The sequence below is a fragment of the Lactuca saligna genome, chromosome 1 (assembly GCF_052625555.1).
Source record: "Lactuca saligna cultivar CGN05327 chromosome 1, ASM5262555v1, whole genome shotgun sequence".
Lineage (NCBI taxonomy): Eukaryota > Viridiplantae > Streptophyta > Magnoliopsida > Asterales > Asteraceae > Lactuca > Lactuca saligna.
This window is the reverse complement of record NC_136417.1, coordinates 189,981,831-190,001,541: the sequence shown is the minus strand read 5'-3', so window position 1 is coordinate 190,001,541 and position 19,711 is coordinate 189,981,831. Positions and strand designations below refer to the sequence as shown.

Below are 19,711 nucleotides of genomic sequence, written 5' to 3'. Positions count from 1 at the left end.
TCATCGTACACTTGCTCGTTATAGGTATGATCTTTATGTAAATGAGAGATGCATTTTGGCTTTTTGAATTTCTCAAGTAGTATCTTCAAGACTTACAATTACAACGTTATATATTGTTGAAACTGACTTTGTGATTCTTATAATTATTGTGAAAGCATCAATGTTGAATGAACATTTAGTGTCGTATTTGTATCCTAAAATGCTCGATACTTGTAGTCAGATTCGTATATGCCAGTATTTACGATTTACAAGCTCGCAAAGCAGACAAATATGTATTTCTTTTTATCCATAGTAGCATCATGTTTACCTTTTTTTTACTAATAATAGCAATTTACTTTAGTTTTATCTAGAATAACAACATACCTATATTATTTATATTCCTTACTAACAGTAGCAATACACTTACATTTTGCCACCGCCACTCGAAGAGTGTGCTCTATTTTTTATTTATTTTTTTACATATTTTTCTTCTCAGTAACAAAATATATACAGGTAAGGAACTATAAGTATTTTGTCAACATGTTTAAAGGAAAATATAAGTAGAGTGCAGCTACATATTTTGGTACTATTAGTAAAACAATATAAGCACGTTGCTATAGATGATCAAAATGCAAGTTCCCTTTTTTATTACATGTTAAAAAATAAAATCCATTGTAAAATATGTTTACTATTTCTTGTAAACAAATGTGTCCATTAATTTTAAAAAAAAAATATTTGTGTGTTTTTTTAAACTAACTCACAAACCTCTTAACCTACACATTTGTCCCAAGACACGACTTAAACCCTCAATGTACGTATTTGTTGATAGACACGTTTCTAATAACTCCTGATACATACAAGCTAGACCACAAACCCTTTAGTGTTTATTATGAGGATTTTAGGTTTTGAATCGAAACAAATTATAAAAACATGGATTTGTCAAACTTGTTGCATCGTTTCAAAGAAAATCTAAGGATAGAAGTTAGTATAAGAAACTCATAGCAACACAAATCCAATATCTTAACATCAACTTGGCTACACAAAAAAAACCTTTATTATTATTATCATTATTATCCAAACTTTTATAACCTGGAAGGCATTCCTCCAACAACCACAATGGTCTCACCGGTAATATACGAAGCATCATCAGACGCCAAGAAAGCGGTGGCTGCCACCATGTCTTCCGTCGTCCCCAACCTCTTCAGCAATGTCTATTCTTCTAAGCTCTTTCTCTGTCATCAACAACATGAAATTCATGCCATCAACAACTAGCCTACACAATGAATGTTCTTTTCCTTTTTCCTTTTTCAGTTTAGGACTTTATGTTTACGAAGAAAGCCTCTTTTCTCTAACTTTCTCTATTAAGTCAAAAAGAAACATTACTCTTTCAAAAGGGTTACAAAGTTTGAGTGACTTTATGTTTATAGTCATAACAGTCATATAAAATCTTGTCGAGCGTGATACAGTCAAGCTGGTTTTTTTAATTTCTGAAAAATATTAATAAACAACAGGTAAGCGAAAACGCTTAGTAAACACACATTAACTACACAATCTACTACATGTAATGAGACACATAATTTTATATACATGTGAATGCTATAGCCACACGTATAGTCTTACATCAAACTAGAAATACTATAGATTAATCATGTATAGTCTTGCTAGGAATGTTATAGACCCAAATATAGTCTTACATCAAGTGGAAGTGTTATAGGCCCAACTATAATCTTTTATGGAAATTATATGGACCAACCATTATCTTACATCTAACATACTAAGCATACACATAATCACATAATACTGATATAACTGAAAGCACATGACATCATGTATAGAAAGTGAAACTCACTTGATCTGAAGAGAAACTGAAATCTCTACTGGAATGTTGACTATGAAGTAGCAACGCTCTCTACACATAGTTATAATAATCATTACTGGTTTCACATAAACCTTACTTAATAATACTTATAGAGTATTTATTTTAGTTCTTTACCGATACAATAGTATGTTCATGAACTGATTTACCTCTTTTATTCCCATTCTTTTAGTAAGATTTTTAGATATTATTATAATATACTCTTACATTTTTTCAACGATATAAAGTATACACTCTAATGATGAGGTTGGCTAAAAAGACACCTAATTTTTCCATATAAATACCCTATTTGATTTTTAAGATTGTTTTATTGGTTGAATTTGCATTATTTTTCGGAAAAGTAAATTATAAACAATTTATTATATGTTGACTTTTAATAAAAGTGTTCATATGGTGTCTAAGTTGTAACCTTCACCCACAAGTGGTTTTCCTTGAAAACTCATCATGCTTTTAAGTGAGAGATTTACCCATTAGGTTATGAATGTATTAATCTCTAAAAGGATTCCCTAATCATAGGTTCGACCGCAAGAAATTATGTGTCCAAGGTACCTACCTTTGCACATTTACATACATGTGTGATTACATGGATTTTGATAGCTATATGTGTATTAAGACATTTATTAATTATTAAGGCATTACGAGGATGATTTCGACAACGTTTTCGGTAGCCTATAGTGTTGATTAAACAAGTTCAAAAGACCTCCTAAGACTCAAATGCATTCATGGCATAATCCAAAAGAAAAACGTGACAACTCCTGTTTCAACCATTGTTTAATGTTCAAGCCATAAATCCTGAACCATATAACTTTGATTGAGTTGATTGCAGTGGCCCTACAAAGTAGACCAGATTTCCTATGGATCTTATCTCTTGTGATTTTCTCTAATCCAGTCTCTATTTTCCCATATTCGGTCTGTTAGTTCGAGACATATTGTTATCCAAACTTTGTGTGCATCTAAGTACATAAAATCAAAATTGATACGATTTTTGCTTTGGGTTCATCAGATCTGGATACAATTTTTGTTTTGGGTGTTCATCAGATCTGGATATGATATTTGGTGAGAGGGGAAGAAGATGAATAATAGAAATCGATGATGGTGTTTGGTGGTAGCTTCACTGAAAGGTGTGGCTGGTAATATATATATATATATATATATATATATATATATATATATATATATATATATATATATATATATATATATATATATATATATATAAAGAGAGAGAGGCCCAAATTAATTAATTACTTTCTTTTTTATTTAAATTAAATAGAAAAAATAAAAAAAAAATCCTAAGGGTATTACAGTCATTTCATTTTACCAAGAGACCAAATCCGCAACAAAACTAGTTCAAAAGGACCACTAATCCAAAAAAGTTGCGGTTTGGACTAAAACCCCAAAAAAATGCATAGCACAGGAACCATTTTTGCAATTTTGTCTTTAATGTATTGTCATTATTTTTATATTATTATTATAATTATAATTATTCTATTAAATCTTTTGTAATTAAATAAATATAAACAAAACGTTACATAGCTATTTTTTATTTTTAGTCTCTTCATGATAAATGTTGCAACCGGTAAAATCAATGTAAATTTCAATACAAGATATATTTGTTTCCACCACTCTTCTCGCCAATATGTGTCCTAAACCATAAAAAATGTGTGCCCATCTAGATGTTATCATATACCATCTAAATTTATGTTCATGGACAATGATTCTTGTCAAATAGACTCTCTCATCGTACACTTTCTCTTTCTAGGTATGATCTTTATGTAAATGAGAGATGCATTTTGGCTTTTTGAATTTCTCAAGTAGTATTTTCAAGATTTACAATTACGAACATTATATATTGTTGAAACTGGCTTTGTGATTCTAATAATTATTGTGAAAGCATCAATGTTGAATCAACATTTAGTGTCGTATCTGTATCCTAAAATGCTAACACTTGTAGTTAAATTCGTATATGCCAGTATTTACGATTTATAAGCTCGCAAAGCAGACAAATATCTATTTCTTTTTATCCATAGTAGCATCATGTTTACCTTTCTTTACTAATAATAGCAATTTACTTTAGTTTTATCTAGAATAGCAACATACCTATATTATTTATATTCCTTACTAACAGTAGCAATACACTTGCATTTTGTCACCGACACGAATATATATATATATATATATATATATATATATATATATATATATATATATATATATATATATAAGGAACTATAAGAATTTTGTCAAAATGTTTAAAAGAAAATATAAGTACAGCGCAGCTACATATTTTGGTACTATTAGTAAAACAATATAAGCACGTTGCTATAGATGATCAAAATGCAAGTTCCTTTTTTTACCACATGTGAAAAAATAAAATAGATTGTAAAGTATGTTTACTATTTTTTGTAAACAAATGTGTCCATTAATTTAAATCAAAATTAACTCACAAACCCTTAATCTACACATTTGTCCCAAGACAAGACTTGAACCCTTAAAGTCCACAAACCCTTTAGTGTTTATTATGAGGATTTTAGGTTTTGAGTTGAAACAAATTATAAAAACATGGATTTGTCAAACTTGTTGCATCGTTTCAAAGAAAATGTAAGGATAGAAGTTAGTATAAGAAACTAATAGCAACACAAATCCAATATCTTAACATCAACTTGGCTACACAAAACAAAACCTTTTATTATTATTATTATTATCCAAACTTTTATAACCTGGAAGGCATTCCTCCAGCAACCACAATGGTCTCACCGGTAATATACGAAGCATCATCTGACGCCAAGAAAGCGGTGGCTGCCGCCATGTCTTCCGTCGTCCCCAGCCTCTTCAGCAATGTCTGTTCTTCCAAGCTCTTTCTCTGTCATTAACAACATGAAATCACTCAAAATATATTCCATATCATGTCATGTCATGTCATCAGAATTCTCTTTTCCTTTTTCCTTTTTCAGTTTAGGACTTTATGAAAAAAAAACCTCTTTTTTCTGACTTTCTCTATTAAGTCGTTCTTTTTGCATTAGGTCAAAAAGAAACACTCATCTATATATATGACTTTTTGTCATATCCCCAATAAAGCCCATTTAGTCAAAAAGAAACATTAATCTTTCAAAAGGGTTACAAAGTTTGAGTGACTTACCATGGCTTCATTGCTGGTAATATATTCAGCAAAGTGTGTGGGAACAAATCCCGGAGCTACACAGTTCACACGAGTATGTGGGGCCATCTCATTTGCAAGAGCCTAAAAAAAAAAAAAACAATAATTATAGTGAGAAAGAAACATTTGATGTATGTATGTATGTATGTATGTTGATACCTTGGTAAGGCCAAGAAGAGCTGTCTTGGTGACACCATACATAGCCAAGCCAGCTGGAGGTTGGAAAGCACTGATTGAGGAAATGAAAACAATCGAAGAACCTTCTCTCAAGTGAGGGGATGCATCCTGTTCAAAAATATATATATATATATATATATATATATATATATATATATATATATATATATATATATATATATATATATATATTTCTCAATTTGATGATACTGAGGGCATTCATGTCTTTTACACAAAGAAAGATCGAGAGCAAAGTCTTTGTCCCATTGACATCAGACTCTGAGTCCCACTCAAATGCAGTACAACGTGTTTTGTTATACTGTTATGTAATGCGTGAGAAATGGGTCATAAAAAGACAAAGATACCCTTTTTGGCCCTAGTTCCTAGAAAAATATTTTTGATATGAAGATTTATACCTTAAGAAGTAATATAGATGTTTTAACATTGATTTCCCAAAGTTTGTCAAGGGCTGCTTCTTGAGTTTTGAGAATGGTATCAATTGAGGGATTAGCTGCTGCATTCGACACTACCACATCTATCTTACCATATTTCTGCAAAACCATTAGTATGATTACTCATTACATAAACCTAAATAATCAACTTGAAAAGGGAAACTAAACACACACACACACACAAAAATATAAGAATAAAGGTCAAAGATGATCCTTACCTGAACAGTCTGGTCAATGAGATTCTTTCTCTGCTGTGCATTAGAAACATGGCAAACCAATCCAAGCACTTCAATTCCTTGTGCCTTGAGCTTTTTCACTGCCTCATCAACGTTTCTCTAAAAAAAATGATTTCATCTTTAAACTCAATTTGAATCTTTATAAAAATTAAGATAAGCAAGTACACGAAATGGATTATGTCCAATTCACACTAAGAAACAGAAATCTTAATAGGACATGGAACCTTAAAGTTGCATTTTCTAAGGAGAAACAAGAACTATTATAAACATGGACATTTCAAGAGATGACTAAATCAAGTAAATCACTATTTGAATATTTTTGTATATAAAATCACTTTCAAAAGTCAAACCAATCATTTTATACCTAAATCAAAGTAATAGAGCATAATTTAAAGTGATACCTAAATCAAAGTAATAGAGAATAATTTAAAGTGATACTGATACCCAAATCAATAAGCTATAAGAAGTGCAAACATGGTAATCAATACGATACTCTAGTCTATGATGAGCAATCCCTAATCTGAGGTGATGAATCATAATTCATGTGATATCAGGGGATGTTTGGATGTGGATTTTGATACGTAAATAATTAGAATCGTAATCAGAAAATCAAATGGTTCAAGTGAAGGATAGTTAGCATGGCTAATCCGTAAAGGTAATACTTTCTTTTAGCAAATTCATGTAGTACATAAGAGACAATCATCAAAATCCTTGAAAAAGTATCAGAAATATAAAAGTTAAGCTTTTTATCCCAATTCACAGTAATATAATAGAAATTCTAAGTCAAACCGCACTCAAGTCTCAACTGAAGTAAAAACAAAAACAATCCTGTCGAGATAATTTCAAGTACAACAGGTGCGATTTCTCTGATAGAACCCCAAAATTAAGGAGGTAAAATATCAAAACAACTAGATAACTGAAATCGAGGAGGAGGAAGAAGAATAAGAAGAACCTGTCTGCGAGAGGAGATGACGACAGATCCGCCTTCTAAGCCGATCCGTTGAGCAATAGCGAAACCTATGCCTTGAGTTGAAGCTGTAACAATCGCAACTTTCCCTTCAAATCTTCTTCCGATCTTGGATTTCTCCATTGTTGTTGATCAATTGCTTGTTTGTTTTCTCGTGAATTTATAGCTCGCAATACAACTCCTCCAGAGAAAGCCATTGGGAACACCGATTATTGATGTGATAGATGGGACCCACTTCGTATGTCTCTACTTGGCTGTTGTTTAAGAGTCTCGTTCTATACTTCTAGAGTTCTAGTCTTCTATATCCATTTCAGGGAAGGCTATTTATTCTCTTCAAATCTTAAATTGTTTTTTTTTTTTTTTTTTTTTTTTTTTTCAAAATAACTAATTTATTATTTTTTTAAAAATTAATTTATTGATTTTTTTCAAAAATTAATAAGTTAAAAAAATGTTGGGTAACTGTAACGTCCCAAAAATACGAGCCAAAAATTTCATTTTTAAAACACATACTTAGCAAAACATTAGAAATAAAACATCCACCGATCATATCATTTCATAAAAGATGTGCGTATCTAGAAACCAGTTTATAAAAACATAACAATATCAGAGTACAAATCCCCAGGAAGATCTCGTAGTGCGGAATACAAAGCGTGTGTGTGATGTGCCGCTACCGCGCCAGCTCCTTCCCCTTCGAAGAAGAGGTACCTGAAACCAAAATTGAAAACTGTAAGCACGAAGCTTAGTGGGTTCCCCCATCATACCACATACCATACAATCACAAATCATACATACTGTCAGGCAATTCTGGGGTGCCCGACTTACCTGGTACGGCCATTTTGGGGTGCCGACCTACCCATGTCAAGTCGTTCTGGGGTGCTGACTACCCATGTCAAGCCATTCTGGGGTGCTGACTACCCATCGGCCCTAACAACCGATCCTCGGGGACTATTTCACCCCTACTGCTACTATCACATATATCATAACATAACATATTATCAGACATATCTGGGGTGTTTGAACTACCATTCGATCCTATCAACCGAACTCGGGGACTGGTCCCCTCTTACTGCCTCTATCGCATATAACATAACAAGCCAGCATGTAAACATATCATCACATACTGTCAGACGTATTTAGGGTGTCTGACTACCCTTCGGGTCTAACAACCGAACTCTACTACTATCACATACAACATATCATGCTAGCATAAAACATATCAGGTAGTAGCAAACCTAGATAATATCACAAATACAATCATCTATCATACGTCTCCTACTGGTGGGCCGACATTGTGGCCTTAGACCCACCGCTATTGGAAGGTAACTTATCTCGTAGTAGCTGCTGATCTGCGTGGGAACGGTCTGTCTGCTGCTGCTACTCCGGAAATCCTCTGACTGCAATTCCCACCAAACACTCAGTCAAATACTGCTAACCAACCTCAGGGTAAAATGACCATTTACCCCTATCCAAACCAAGAGTCAAAGTCAAAGTCAACTTCCAGTTGACCCGACTCGCCGAGTTGGGTCGCCAACTCGTCGAGTCCCTATCCATTCGATTGACCATAACCCCGTCTCTACTCGTCGAGTTAGGCATTGACTCGACGAGTTTTCCTTCTAAATCGATGTCCAATAGTCCTTCATCCTACTCGCCGAGTTGTATGATCAACTCGTCGAGTTCATCTTAATCCGAAGAACATTCTATGTTGAGACTCGTCGAGTTGTATGAACAACTCGCCGAGTATGTTCTTGAGGTAAGAAGATTGCCTTGAACTCGCCGAGTCAGGGCATTGACTCGCCAAGTTCCTTCATCAGTGAGTCTGGCTTCCGACCCACTGAGTCACATCCCATGACTCACTACTCCACCCAGCAAACACGAAAAGGGGGAAAACTCGGGGACTCACGACTCGACTAGCCGAGTCCGATAAACGACTCGCCGAGTCTTTCTCATGCAAATACTACATATTCGATTTTGCTTGAAACCAGCTCATGCCATACAAAGATCTGGGTTCTTAGGGCCTGATTAACACGTAAAGTTTCCAACTTTACGTGTAAATAAACACCAATGAAGGTTTTAGGACTCAAAATGCACTAAAAGAGTAGATCTAGAGCTTTCATGCAATATAGCTCCATAAAGGCAGTAAATTTGAGCTCCTGTAGCTCAATCATGGCTAGATCTAAGGGTTAATCAACTTATTACAAATCCTAACTCGAAAACAAGCTTGGAAATGGCTCAAGAAGCACTTTAATGGAGCTACAAAGGAATATAAGCATGAAAACAGAGGGAAATTGAGTTATACCTCAAGGAAACCTCCGCCTCAGAATCTTGAATGCTGCCTGCTGCTCGGGCCCCCATCGAAAGACCATGGCTTTCCTAGTCAACCGTGTCAGGGGTACGGCTATCTTGGAGAAATCCTGAATGAATCTCCGATAGTAGCCTGCTAATCCTAGGAAACTCCGAATCTCGGATGGAGACTTCGGAACCTCCCATCTCATCACGGCCTCCACCTTGGTCGAGTCTACTGAAATCTCTTTTAGGTTGACGAGGTGCCCAAGAAACTGCACCTCGCGCAACCAAACTCACATTTGGAGAACTTGGCGTACAAGCTCTCTCTCCTCAAGGTCTCCAAAACCTCTCTCAGATGCTCCTCGTGCTCCTCCTGTGTCTTGGAATAAACCAAGATGTCATTAATGATGTAACTGTTGGATAAGGTGTCTAAGTCCATAACTTATTTGGTATATACTTGACCCGACCGGCATGGTCCATTTGGGTTGCATCTCATCCAAACTATTATGGATAATTTTATGAGAGTTATACACATATGTTTATTAATATATTATGAGTTATAATATATTAATATGAAGTTACGTTATTTTATTAGTTTTAGTCTTAAATTAATTATGAATTAATTTAGAGGTTAAAAGGAATACTAATTAAATTATGGGCTATTTGTTTTATATAGTGTGGGCTAATACTCATTTGTTAATGGGCTAGGCTTATGTGGAAGTCCATGGATGATCCATGGAGCTTTTAACCCATGGATCCTTGGAAAAGGAAAAGACATGGGTTATTAGGGTTTCACCCTAACCATGCACACTATATAAGCATGCTTATGGAGCATGAAATGGAGCCTAAGAGAAAACTAGTGAACTAGTGTGTGTGTGCATGTGTGTGGCCGATTTTATACAAGGTGTATACTCTCTCAAAGTTTTCCAAGAGTTTGTGGTGTTTGTGATTCCATTTGAGGCATTCACACTATTGGTGCTTGGCCCTCAAACTCCTTAGAACCAAACTCACCAAAAGGTATGTAATCTCTTCTAACTCTTTTATGTTGAAATGTTCCCCATGCCATGTTAGATAGGTTATAAACCTTGGAAAATTATTATTTTGCATGTATTTAGACAAACATAGATCCAAGGTTTATTAGGGTTGCATGCACACTTAGGAAGTGTTAGATTGCTCAAAACCCAACAGTGGTATCAGAGCCTAGGCTTGCTTGTTTGATACTTGATGCAAAATAGTGAAAAAAGTCGAAATCGTTGCTGTCAGCATGGTGGACTCGCCGAGTCCATTGGGGGGACTCGACGAGTCCAAGGCAAACTTCAACCTACTCGGCGAGTAAGTTCATGCACTCGGCGAGTAGGATCGAAAGAGTGCAGATTCTCGACTTTTGCTGCTGGAAATGGACTAGAAACATTACCCTAAACTGTTTTGGTGTTATAAAACTTATTTTAGTTGGTGTAATGGTTGTTCTAATCCATTTGCAATAGCATATATCAAAATTCCATGATTTTATGTGTTCATATAATTCTTGAATTTTTGATGATCATGTTCATGTTCTTATGAATTTAGAAAATGATAGGAATTATTTGCTGAATTGTTTAGGATTAATTCTTTATCATTTATGTGTTTTAATGGAGTCCATAATTTGTCCTCAAGTTATGGATTACCAAAGGTCACTTTCATTTAACACACACTTAAAACACATAAGTTACATGAAAATGAAGAGTCTTCATTTTTATGAACCTTTAATTCATAAGTTATGAAATGAAGAGTTTTGCAAAGTTACAAAACTTGCCCTCAAGTTTTGGAATTTGTAAAGTTTCACACACTTTAATAAACTTTAATTCCAAACCTTGGAGTTTTAATAGTTAAAATTCAACCCTTATACTATTTATAACATTAATGGTTAATTATTATATATATGTATAAGAATAAGTCGTTTTACCGTTAGTAGGCCTCATTCACGAAGCCGGTCTATAAGGTGGGTATAAGGTTGTTGCCTATAAAATGGCGACTTAATGGGTGTATACTCTCACCCACCGCTTGCTTGATCGGTGGAGGGTCGTTAGCCGAATGGGTAGAGCAATGACTTTAAATCCTCATTAAAAGTATAATGAATATTATAAAATAACTAAACTCTTTTAATTCCCAATCTTAGTTATTTTAGGAAAAATGTGAACATGGTGCTAGTCCATGGAATTCACACTTTGTACCTTACCAAGTCGTTGGTGGAGTGTGTGTGGTTAACCGGCACACTAACTAGGACTAGTAAGGATCACGAAGGGTGACTTAATGTTTGTCATAGATCAATGGAGCGTGTGTGGTTAACCGGCACATTGATTAGGTGATAATATTAAGAGTACCAAGTGAATTAGCATGGTTATTCACACCTTGTTTTGTGATCCTCGGCATCCCAGTCACAAAACTTGAAGGGCACAATCGAGATTGAAACATGCCATTGAAAAGTTCAATGAATCTCAAAAGAATCTAGGAATTTCAAATCCAATTAAACCTAATAAATCATTTCGTTTTCATGGTGGAAATTGGTGAATCGTCATTCACCTACCTTTCAAATATATTATTACTTAGATTACGGCATCCCTCTTCTAAGTGTAATATATTGTGATTGGATCCTAGCCTTAATATTACATTTGGGTGTCTTATTAAGGATCCTAAATATCTAATCTAAACTTACTTTCTTCTTTCATATGTCTTCCAACACTAATGCTTCAGGCTCTAACCCAACTGGTTCTTTCTCTCTCATGAATCTTTGTGGGGGGGTCATCTTTGATGGTTCCAACTTCATGGATTGGATTAGGAACATCAGGATGGTTACTCGTTACGAGGACAAGGAATATGTCCTCGATAAGGAGTTAAAAGAACTTGATGAGTCTACTGCTACTCCTGAGGAGATCGCTAAATTCAGGACTCATGAGAGAGATGCTACTAAGGTGGCATGTATCATGATGGCCACGATGACAGCCGAGCTCCAAAAGTCGTATGAAGATTTCTACCCTTTTGAGATGCACCAAGACCTGATGGAAAGGTACCATCAGAGTGCTCGTCAGGAGCGGTATGAAATAATCTCCTCCATAATAACTACCCGCATGAAGGATGGTGAATCCGTCACGGGCCACATGCAAAAGATGCAAAGGTATGTGGACCGTTTGCTGAAGCTGAATGTTAACATCCCCGAGGAGTTGGCAATTGACATCATTTTGCACTCCTTGCCTTCTTGTTATGATCATTTTCGAATGACATATCATATGAACAAGGAGGAAGTTACCCTCAGCAAGCTTCAAGGACTCTTGAAGACCGCTGAAACCGGTCTTAAGGGTAAAGCGGTTGTTACCTCTACTATTCCTACTCCAACTTCTACCCCTGTTTTAGCTATTGGGCAAGGCAAAGGGAAAAAGAGGAAGCACCCTTCGAAGGGTACCAAGGGAAAGTCTCTTGAAGGCTCCTCATCAAAGACTAAGAACGGTTCTGTCACTCCTTCTGCCATTCCCAAGGATGCTGAATGCTTTTATTGCCATGAAAAGGCACACTGGAAGCGAAACTGCCCTAAGTACTTGCAGGATCTAAAGGATGGGAAAGTGAAACCCACCTATGCAGGTATTTACACTATATTGTCTAATTACTCAACATATTCTAACTCTTAGGTGCTTGATACAGGATGTGGTATTCACATATGTTCTGATTTGCAGGGCCTAAGAAGAAGTGAGGATGTGGAGCACGGGAAGATAAACTTAATCATGGGGAATAGGAAGGCTTCACCTGTTTCCAAGATTGGAGTTTATACTTTGTTGCTTAATAATGGGTTAAAATTAGATTTGAATAAATGTGTGTACTCGTCTGAAATGGCGAGGAATATTATTTCTTTTCATGCTTTGTACAAACAAGGTTTTACCTTTTCGTTTGATAATGAATGTGGTGGTATTAATGCTTTCTTTAATAATGTGTTTTATTTTAAAGCATTACCTTGTGATGGTGTGTATGAAACTGTGTCGATTGTGGACAACTTAGGAAATAATGTGTTGTATATTGATTCTTCTACTAGCCTAGATAAAGCATCATTGTGGCATTGTCGTCTTGGACATGTAAACAAGAAATGCATAGGCCAACTCCAAAAGAGTGGAGTCTTGGAATCATTTGACCTCAAATCAGATGATAGTTGTGAATCTTGTCTACTTGGAAAAATGACAAAATCACCCTTCACTGGAATTTGTGAGAGGGGTGAAGGTTTGTTGGACCTAATACATACTGATGTATGTGGGCCATTCAAAACCGCCACAAGGGATGCTAATCGGTATTATGTGACTTTTATTGATGATTTTAGTAGATATGGGTATGTCTACTTAATCAAAAATAAGTCTGAAACCTTTGAAAGGTTTAAGGAATTCAAGCAGGAAGTAGAAAATCAATTGGGCAGGAACATTAAGATGCTTCGATCCGATCGAGGTGGTGAGTATCTTAGTACCGAGTTCCTTGACTACCTTAAGGAGTGTGGGATTGTCTCACAATTGACTCCTCCCAGGACACCACAACTGAATGGTGTAGCTAAGAGGCGTAATCGAACTTTGTTGGACATGGTTCGCTCTATGATGAGTCGAGTTTCGTTACCAATCTCTTTTTGGGGGTATGCCTTAGAGACTGCCGCCCATATCCTTAATCTAGTCCCTACAAAGAAGGTTACCAAAACACCTCATGAGATGTGGACTGGGAAGGTTCCCAATTTGGACCACATCAAAATTTGGGGTTGCGAAGTCTTCGTGAGGCGCGAAACTCATGATAAGCTTGAACCCCGAAGTGAAAGGTGTATTTTCATCGGCTACCCACAGAAATCCTTCGGTTACCTCTTCTACAGACCCAGTGAGAATGTGGTCTTTGTAGCACGAAGAGGGATCTTTCGCGAGAAAGAATTTATAAGCCAAGGAGACAGTGGGAGGCAGATTGATCTTGAAGAAATTCAAGAATCAATTGGTGAAGGAACCTCAGACACTAGCAATCAACCCGAGGAGGAAACTCCTGTTGATCCAGCTGACGAGTCTGTACCTCCGAGGCGTTCCACACGGGTTAGGAACACACCTTCGTTTTATTATGGTTTTCATATTACTACGGAAGGTGATACGTTTATTAGTGATAGTACACTAGTAAATTTGGATGAACCTAGCAGTGTTAAGGAAGCCATGGCAGGCCCGGAGTCTGCTAAATGGAAGGAGGCTATGGACAGCGAGATACAGTCCATGTATGACAATCAAGTTTGGAATTTGGTTGACAATGTACCAGGCCGTAAAACAGTCGGGTGCAAATGGATCTTCAAGAAGAAGACGGACATGGAAGGAAAAGTGCATACTTATAAGGCTCGACTGGTTGCGAAGGGTTTTACTCAAACTCAAGGTGTTGATTATGATGAAACCTTTTCGCCGGTAGCAAAGATTAAGTCTATTAGGGTTATGTTAGCCATTGCAGCATTTCATGATTATGAAATATGGCAAATGGATGTCAAAACCGCTTTCCTTAATGGAAAGTTGGCTGAGGATGTGTACATGAATCAGCCAGAGGGTTTTGTCAATGCAGAGTACCCTAATAGAGTATGCAAGCTTGAGAAATCCATTTATGGATTAAAACAAGCATCTCGTAGCTGGAATCTTTGTTTTGATGAGAAGGTAAAAGAGTTTGGCTTCTTGAGAAGCGAAGATGAGTCTTGCGTGTATGTCAGAGCTAGTGGGAGTATAGTTAGCTTCTTGGTACTGTATGTGGATGACATACTACTCATAGGAAATGACATCCCAACCTTGCAGGAGGTTAAGTCCTGGCTTGGGAAGTGCTTTGCTATGAAGGACCTAGGGGAGGCTACATATATCCTAGGGATAAGGATATTAAGAGAAAGGAGTAGAAGACTAATTGGACTTAGTCAGAGTATCTACTTGGATAAGGTGTTGAAAAGGTTCAACATGGAGAATTCCAAGAAAGGAGATTTACCGATCCAAAGCAATACCAAACTGAGTAAGACTCAGAGTCCGAGTACAGAGGCAGAGATAGTTGAGATGAGCCAATTACCATATGCTTCCGCAGTTGGCTCGATCATGTATGCTATGACTTGTACCCGTCCTGATGTGGCATTTGCTTTGAGCATGGTCAGCAGGTATCAGGGGAACCCTGGCAAGGCTCATTGGACCGCGGTAAAGAACATTCTCAAGTACCTGCGGAGGACTAAGGATTGGATCCTTACCCTTGGTGGCAGTGATGACTTGAGAATATTAGGGTATAGTGAAGCTGGTTTTCAGACTGATAGGGATAATTTCCGCTCTCAGTCGGGCTGGATCTTTACCTTAAATGGAGGGGCAATTTCTTGGAAGAGTTCCAAGCAGGTGACGGTGGCTGATTCGACTTGTAAATCAGAGTATATAGCAGCGAGTGAAGCAGCGAAGGAGGCGATATGGCTAAAGAACTTCATCAGAGACCTTGGAGTTGTACCAGCTATTAAGGAACCTATAGAGATTTTCTGTGACAACAATAGTGCGGTTACCTTAGCCAAGGAACCAAGAGATCATGGCAGATCCCGGCACATTGACAGAAAATATCACTTCATAAGACACAAGATTGAAGAAGGACTCCTTGTGACAAGGAGGATATTGTCGGATGAGAATCCTGTAGATCCCCTTACGAAGGGACTGACGAGGGTTAAGCATTTTCAGCATGCGAGACGCATCGGGCTGAGGGACGATATTAGTTTTACAGATTAGATAGTTTTCCTGAAACTTGTAAAATGTAATCGACGTTTGATGATGAATAAAATTTGTGATTTATTTATGAGTAAAGTGTTACTATCATTGTCAATTATTTACTATTGTTTCAGTTTTGCATGTTTTGACTTCCAGAATAATTAATTTATTCAAACCTCCACAATCGATCATACGTCGGAAGTAGGTATGAGTACTCATAAGTTATGAGTATTGGTATAAACCCACGCTCACTTGTATCACTTCATGGAATTTATCTCGAGTGATCGTGAGACGATAACATCTTATAAATCTTTAAACCTAGAGATATGAGTTGTTACCTATGAGTTGGTTGTGCATTGATTGCACGTAAACGCATCAGTAACTTGATGTTATAAAACGTGCCTTTGTGTACAATTCAATAAGTAGTAGAACAAGCATATCAGTCGAAGTTTATCTGTTCCTTCCAGAAATAGAAGCGATATCTGGGCCCCTCGATGATTTTGTGTTGACCCATGTACCAGGCCTGGTCAGAACTAAACCGATGTGTTCAGTGAAGTTCTTCATCAAACAAATCGGAAAATCGAGAAACAACTGCTAGACAATAAGCAAGACATAGTTCCATGTGTTTGTCCGGCTGATATCATGAGAACAGAGGATTATGTGATCACTTATCTAAAATGGCGCTTCATAGTTCGACAGAGTCTTCATTGTTCGAGGGATTTTTCGAGAGCTACGATTGTTGGTTGGTTCCTGAAGTTATAGGCAAATATAGTTATTAGACTTATCCAAGTGGGAGTCTGTTGGATAAGGTGTCTAAGTCCATAACTTATTTGGTATATACTTGACCCGACCGGCATGGTCCATTTGGGTTGCATCTCATCCAAACTATTATGGATAATTTTATGAGAGTTATACACATATGTTTATTAATATATTATGAGTTATAATATATTAATATGAAGTTACGTTATTTAATTAGTTTTAGTCTTAAATTAATTATGAATTAATTTAGAGATTAAAAGGAATACTAATTAAATTATGGGCTATTTGTTTTATATAGTGTGGGCTAATACTCATTTGTTAATGGGCTAGGCTTATGTGGAAGTCCATGGATGATCCATGGAGCTTTTAACCCATGGATCCTTGGAAAAGGAAAAGACATGGGTTATTAGGGTTTCACCCTAACCATGCACACTATATAAGCATGCTTATGGAGCATGAAATGGAGCCTAAGAGAAAACTAGTGAACTAGTGTGTGTGTGCATGTGTGTGGCCGATTTTATACAAGGTGTATACTCTCTCAAAGTTTTCCAAGAGTTTGTGGTGTTTGTGATTCCATTTGAGGCATTCACACTATTGGTGCTTGGCCCTCAAACTCCTTAGAACCAAACTCACCAAAAGGTATGTAATCTCTTCTAACTCTTTTATGTTGAAATGTTCCCCATGCCATGTTAGATAGGTTATAAACCTTGGAAAATTATTATTTTGCATGTATTTAGACAAACATAGATCCAAGGTTTATTAGGGTTGCATGCACACTTAGGAAGTGTTAGATTGCTCAAAACCCAACAGTAACAGCCCGGAATTTCCAGGTATTTATTATTGGGTTATTTTTTTTGGAAATTGTGAGTGGACTCGGCGAGTTGGAGCCCAAACTCGTCGAGTAGGATCGCGGAATTGGGTGTCCGGACTCGGCGAGTCCACGCTGTGTGGTGAAACCCTAATTTCCGGGGTTTGAGACCTATTTAAAGGGCCTTATGGCCGTCATTTGTGCTCACCAACCCTTAGAGAGAAACCCTTGAGTGCTTGAACGTTTTGAGAGAGAAAGGAAGCATTTCTTGACCTTGTGTGTGTTATTTAGCAAAGAAGGAGGAGGTTCTAGACAAGAGGAAGCAAAGGAGGTTGCTATACTGTGGATTTGAAGCTTAGATCATCGATCTAGAGGTATGATTTCGGCTCATCTTCTGTTTTGTGAAGTATAATGGGATTTAGGGTTTTTATGGACATTATTGGGTTGATTTGATGCCAAATAGTTCCCTTCTTGTGTTGAGGCTCTGGATCTGGATCCATAGAGGTCCACAGAGCCTCACTCATCAAGCTTTATGTATAGCAATGGAGTTTATGACCTTGAGTTGTAGTATTTGAGACAACATCATCATATATGGTCATATAGATATTGTATGTGCATCAAGATAGTGACTTTACGTGCTAAATAAGCTTGGAAGGACTGGATTTATGGGTTAATGGACTGGATCTGACCTTATGAGCAAGTTTGAGTCATTGCATGGCACGGACTCGCCGAGTCCGAAGAACAGACTCGGCGAGTAGTATGAACATTGCCCTGGCCACACAGCGAGTGGTCTTGCCGAGTTGGGGAGGGTTGACTCAGTGAGTCAGGGGGAGTCAGAGTGGACAGGTGGACGGAATCAAGCTGGACTCGCCGAGTTGTTCTTAAGACTCGGCGAGTTGAGTCGTGGTGGCCCCACAACTTATGCCAGGTGGAACTCATCGAGTTAGGAGAATACACGACGTGTGAAGGGAGGATTCTAGGGAAATCAGTGTATACGCTCAGACTCGCCGAGTCGCTATAGTGCACTCGCCGAATCCGGTCAAAGTTGAACGTTGACCGTTGACCAGCATTGACCTAAGTTGACTTGTTAAAGGGTAGTCAACCTTAGTTGGGAAAGTGTTAATTAGAGATGTATTGTTCTATAGGAGGACTATAGCTCGGGAGATCTAGCACTAGTGATTTCAGGATTTACGAATTTCCGAGACACGCGAGGTGAGTCTTCTCACTATACTTTACCTTGAGTAGGTAACCAGAGTTATGTGATAGAGTATTTGTATGCTATGTATGTTATGTGTTGTACTACATTATTTCTATGTGATTTATGCTGTGCATGTTTACAGAGTTAGAACCTGAGGGTTCACAGAGTTTGGGTGCACGGACCCACAAAGTTATAGTCTCGAGTGGCTAATATGTGTTATATGTGGTATTTTGGGGAACTCACTAAGCTTTGTGCTTACAGGGTTTGATCTTATTTGTTTCAGGTACTAGTGATGATCGCGGGAAGGCGCCGGCTTGATCAGTACACACGCATGGGAGTTATGATTTGATATCTTGGGATTTTGTATTCACTTGAATTGGATAATTAAATGTGGTTGTTTTCTGAATATTAAATGAATTATGTTTTATAAAAATTTGAAAAAATTTGTTTTGAAATTTACGGTGTTACAAATTGGTATCAAAGCCTTGGTTTGAGGGATTCGGGTACACCTTCGGGAGTATTTGAACTCAAACTGAGGATTTGGAAAAATATTTTCAAAATAGAATTAAACTTTTCTAAGAGTAAAAGATTTTTAGAGAAATTCAAAGAAGAAACGTGTGTACGATCAGTCAGCGCCCGAACGGTGATTTCCCAAAATACCCTTATATTATATGTTTATGGAATTGATATGATGTATTCTCTTGCTAGAGTAGGCTAGGTATTCTTATTATGACTAGAGTGCCCTGATTTTTGATGCCTTAGCCTAGGGAGATGTGAGCTGCTATGAGATGCTTAAGAGCGAATAAGTAGCAGCGAGGAGCTTATGAGAGATCTGTTAGAGAGTGATAGAGTACTTGGAATTTAGGATCCGAAGAGGAGGATTTAGGGTGTGTACTGAGACGGTGTGGACAGTAGTATTGGGCCCGTACTACAGAAAGCACTGGGGCGGTGCACGGTCCAAGTAAGAATCTTCAGAATACCAAGGATCAAGGAGGGATGGGTTGTCGAGTGTGAGTATGCTCGAGCGGATTCTAATTTATCGTATGTTGTATTTCAGAGGTTGATCATGGTGAGGACACGTCATATGCAGG

At 37.1% G+C, this 19,711-nt stretch overlaps 1 protein-coding gene across 1 annotated transcript; it reads right to left on the bottom strand.

Moving 5' to 3' along the window:
* Nucleotides 1-4,422: 4,422 nt before the first annotated feature.
* Nucleotides 4,423-7,051, bottom strand: LOC145046956 (tropinone reductase-like 3). Its single transcript, XM_078995216.1, has 6 exons — nucleotides 6,830-7,051; nucleotides 5,860-5,976; nucleotides 5,606-5,740; nucleotides 5,172-5,297; nucleotides 4,995-5,096; nucleotides 4,423-4,718 (listed from the first exon to the last, which is right to left on the bottom strand). The coding sequence occupies exons 1-6, from the start codon at nucleotides 6,965-6,967 to the stop codon at nucleotides 4,569-4,571; spliced, it is 768 nt and encodes a 255-aa protein (XP_078851342.1). The 5' UTR covers nucleotides 6,968-7,051; the 3' UTR covers nucleotides 4,423-4,568.
* Nucleotides 7,052-19,711: the final 12,660 nt, after the last annotated feature.

Coding starts and splice junctions, on each gene's coding strand:
- LOC145046956 (XM_078995216.1), bottom strand. CDS start 6,967: ATGGAGAAATCCAAGATCGGAAGAAGATTTGAAGGGAAAGTTGCGATT. Junction 5,977..6,829: donor TCATCTCCTCTCGCAGACAG/GTTCTTCTTATT, acceptor CATTTTTTTTAG/AGAAACGTTGATGAGGCAGT. Junction 4,719..4,994: donor TTACCAGCAATGAAGCCATG/GTAAGTCACTCA, acceptor TGTTAATGACAG/AGAAAGAGCTTGGAAGAACA.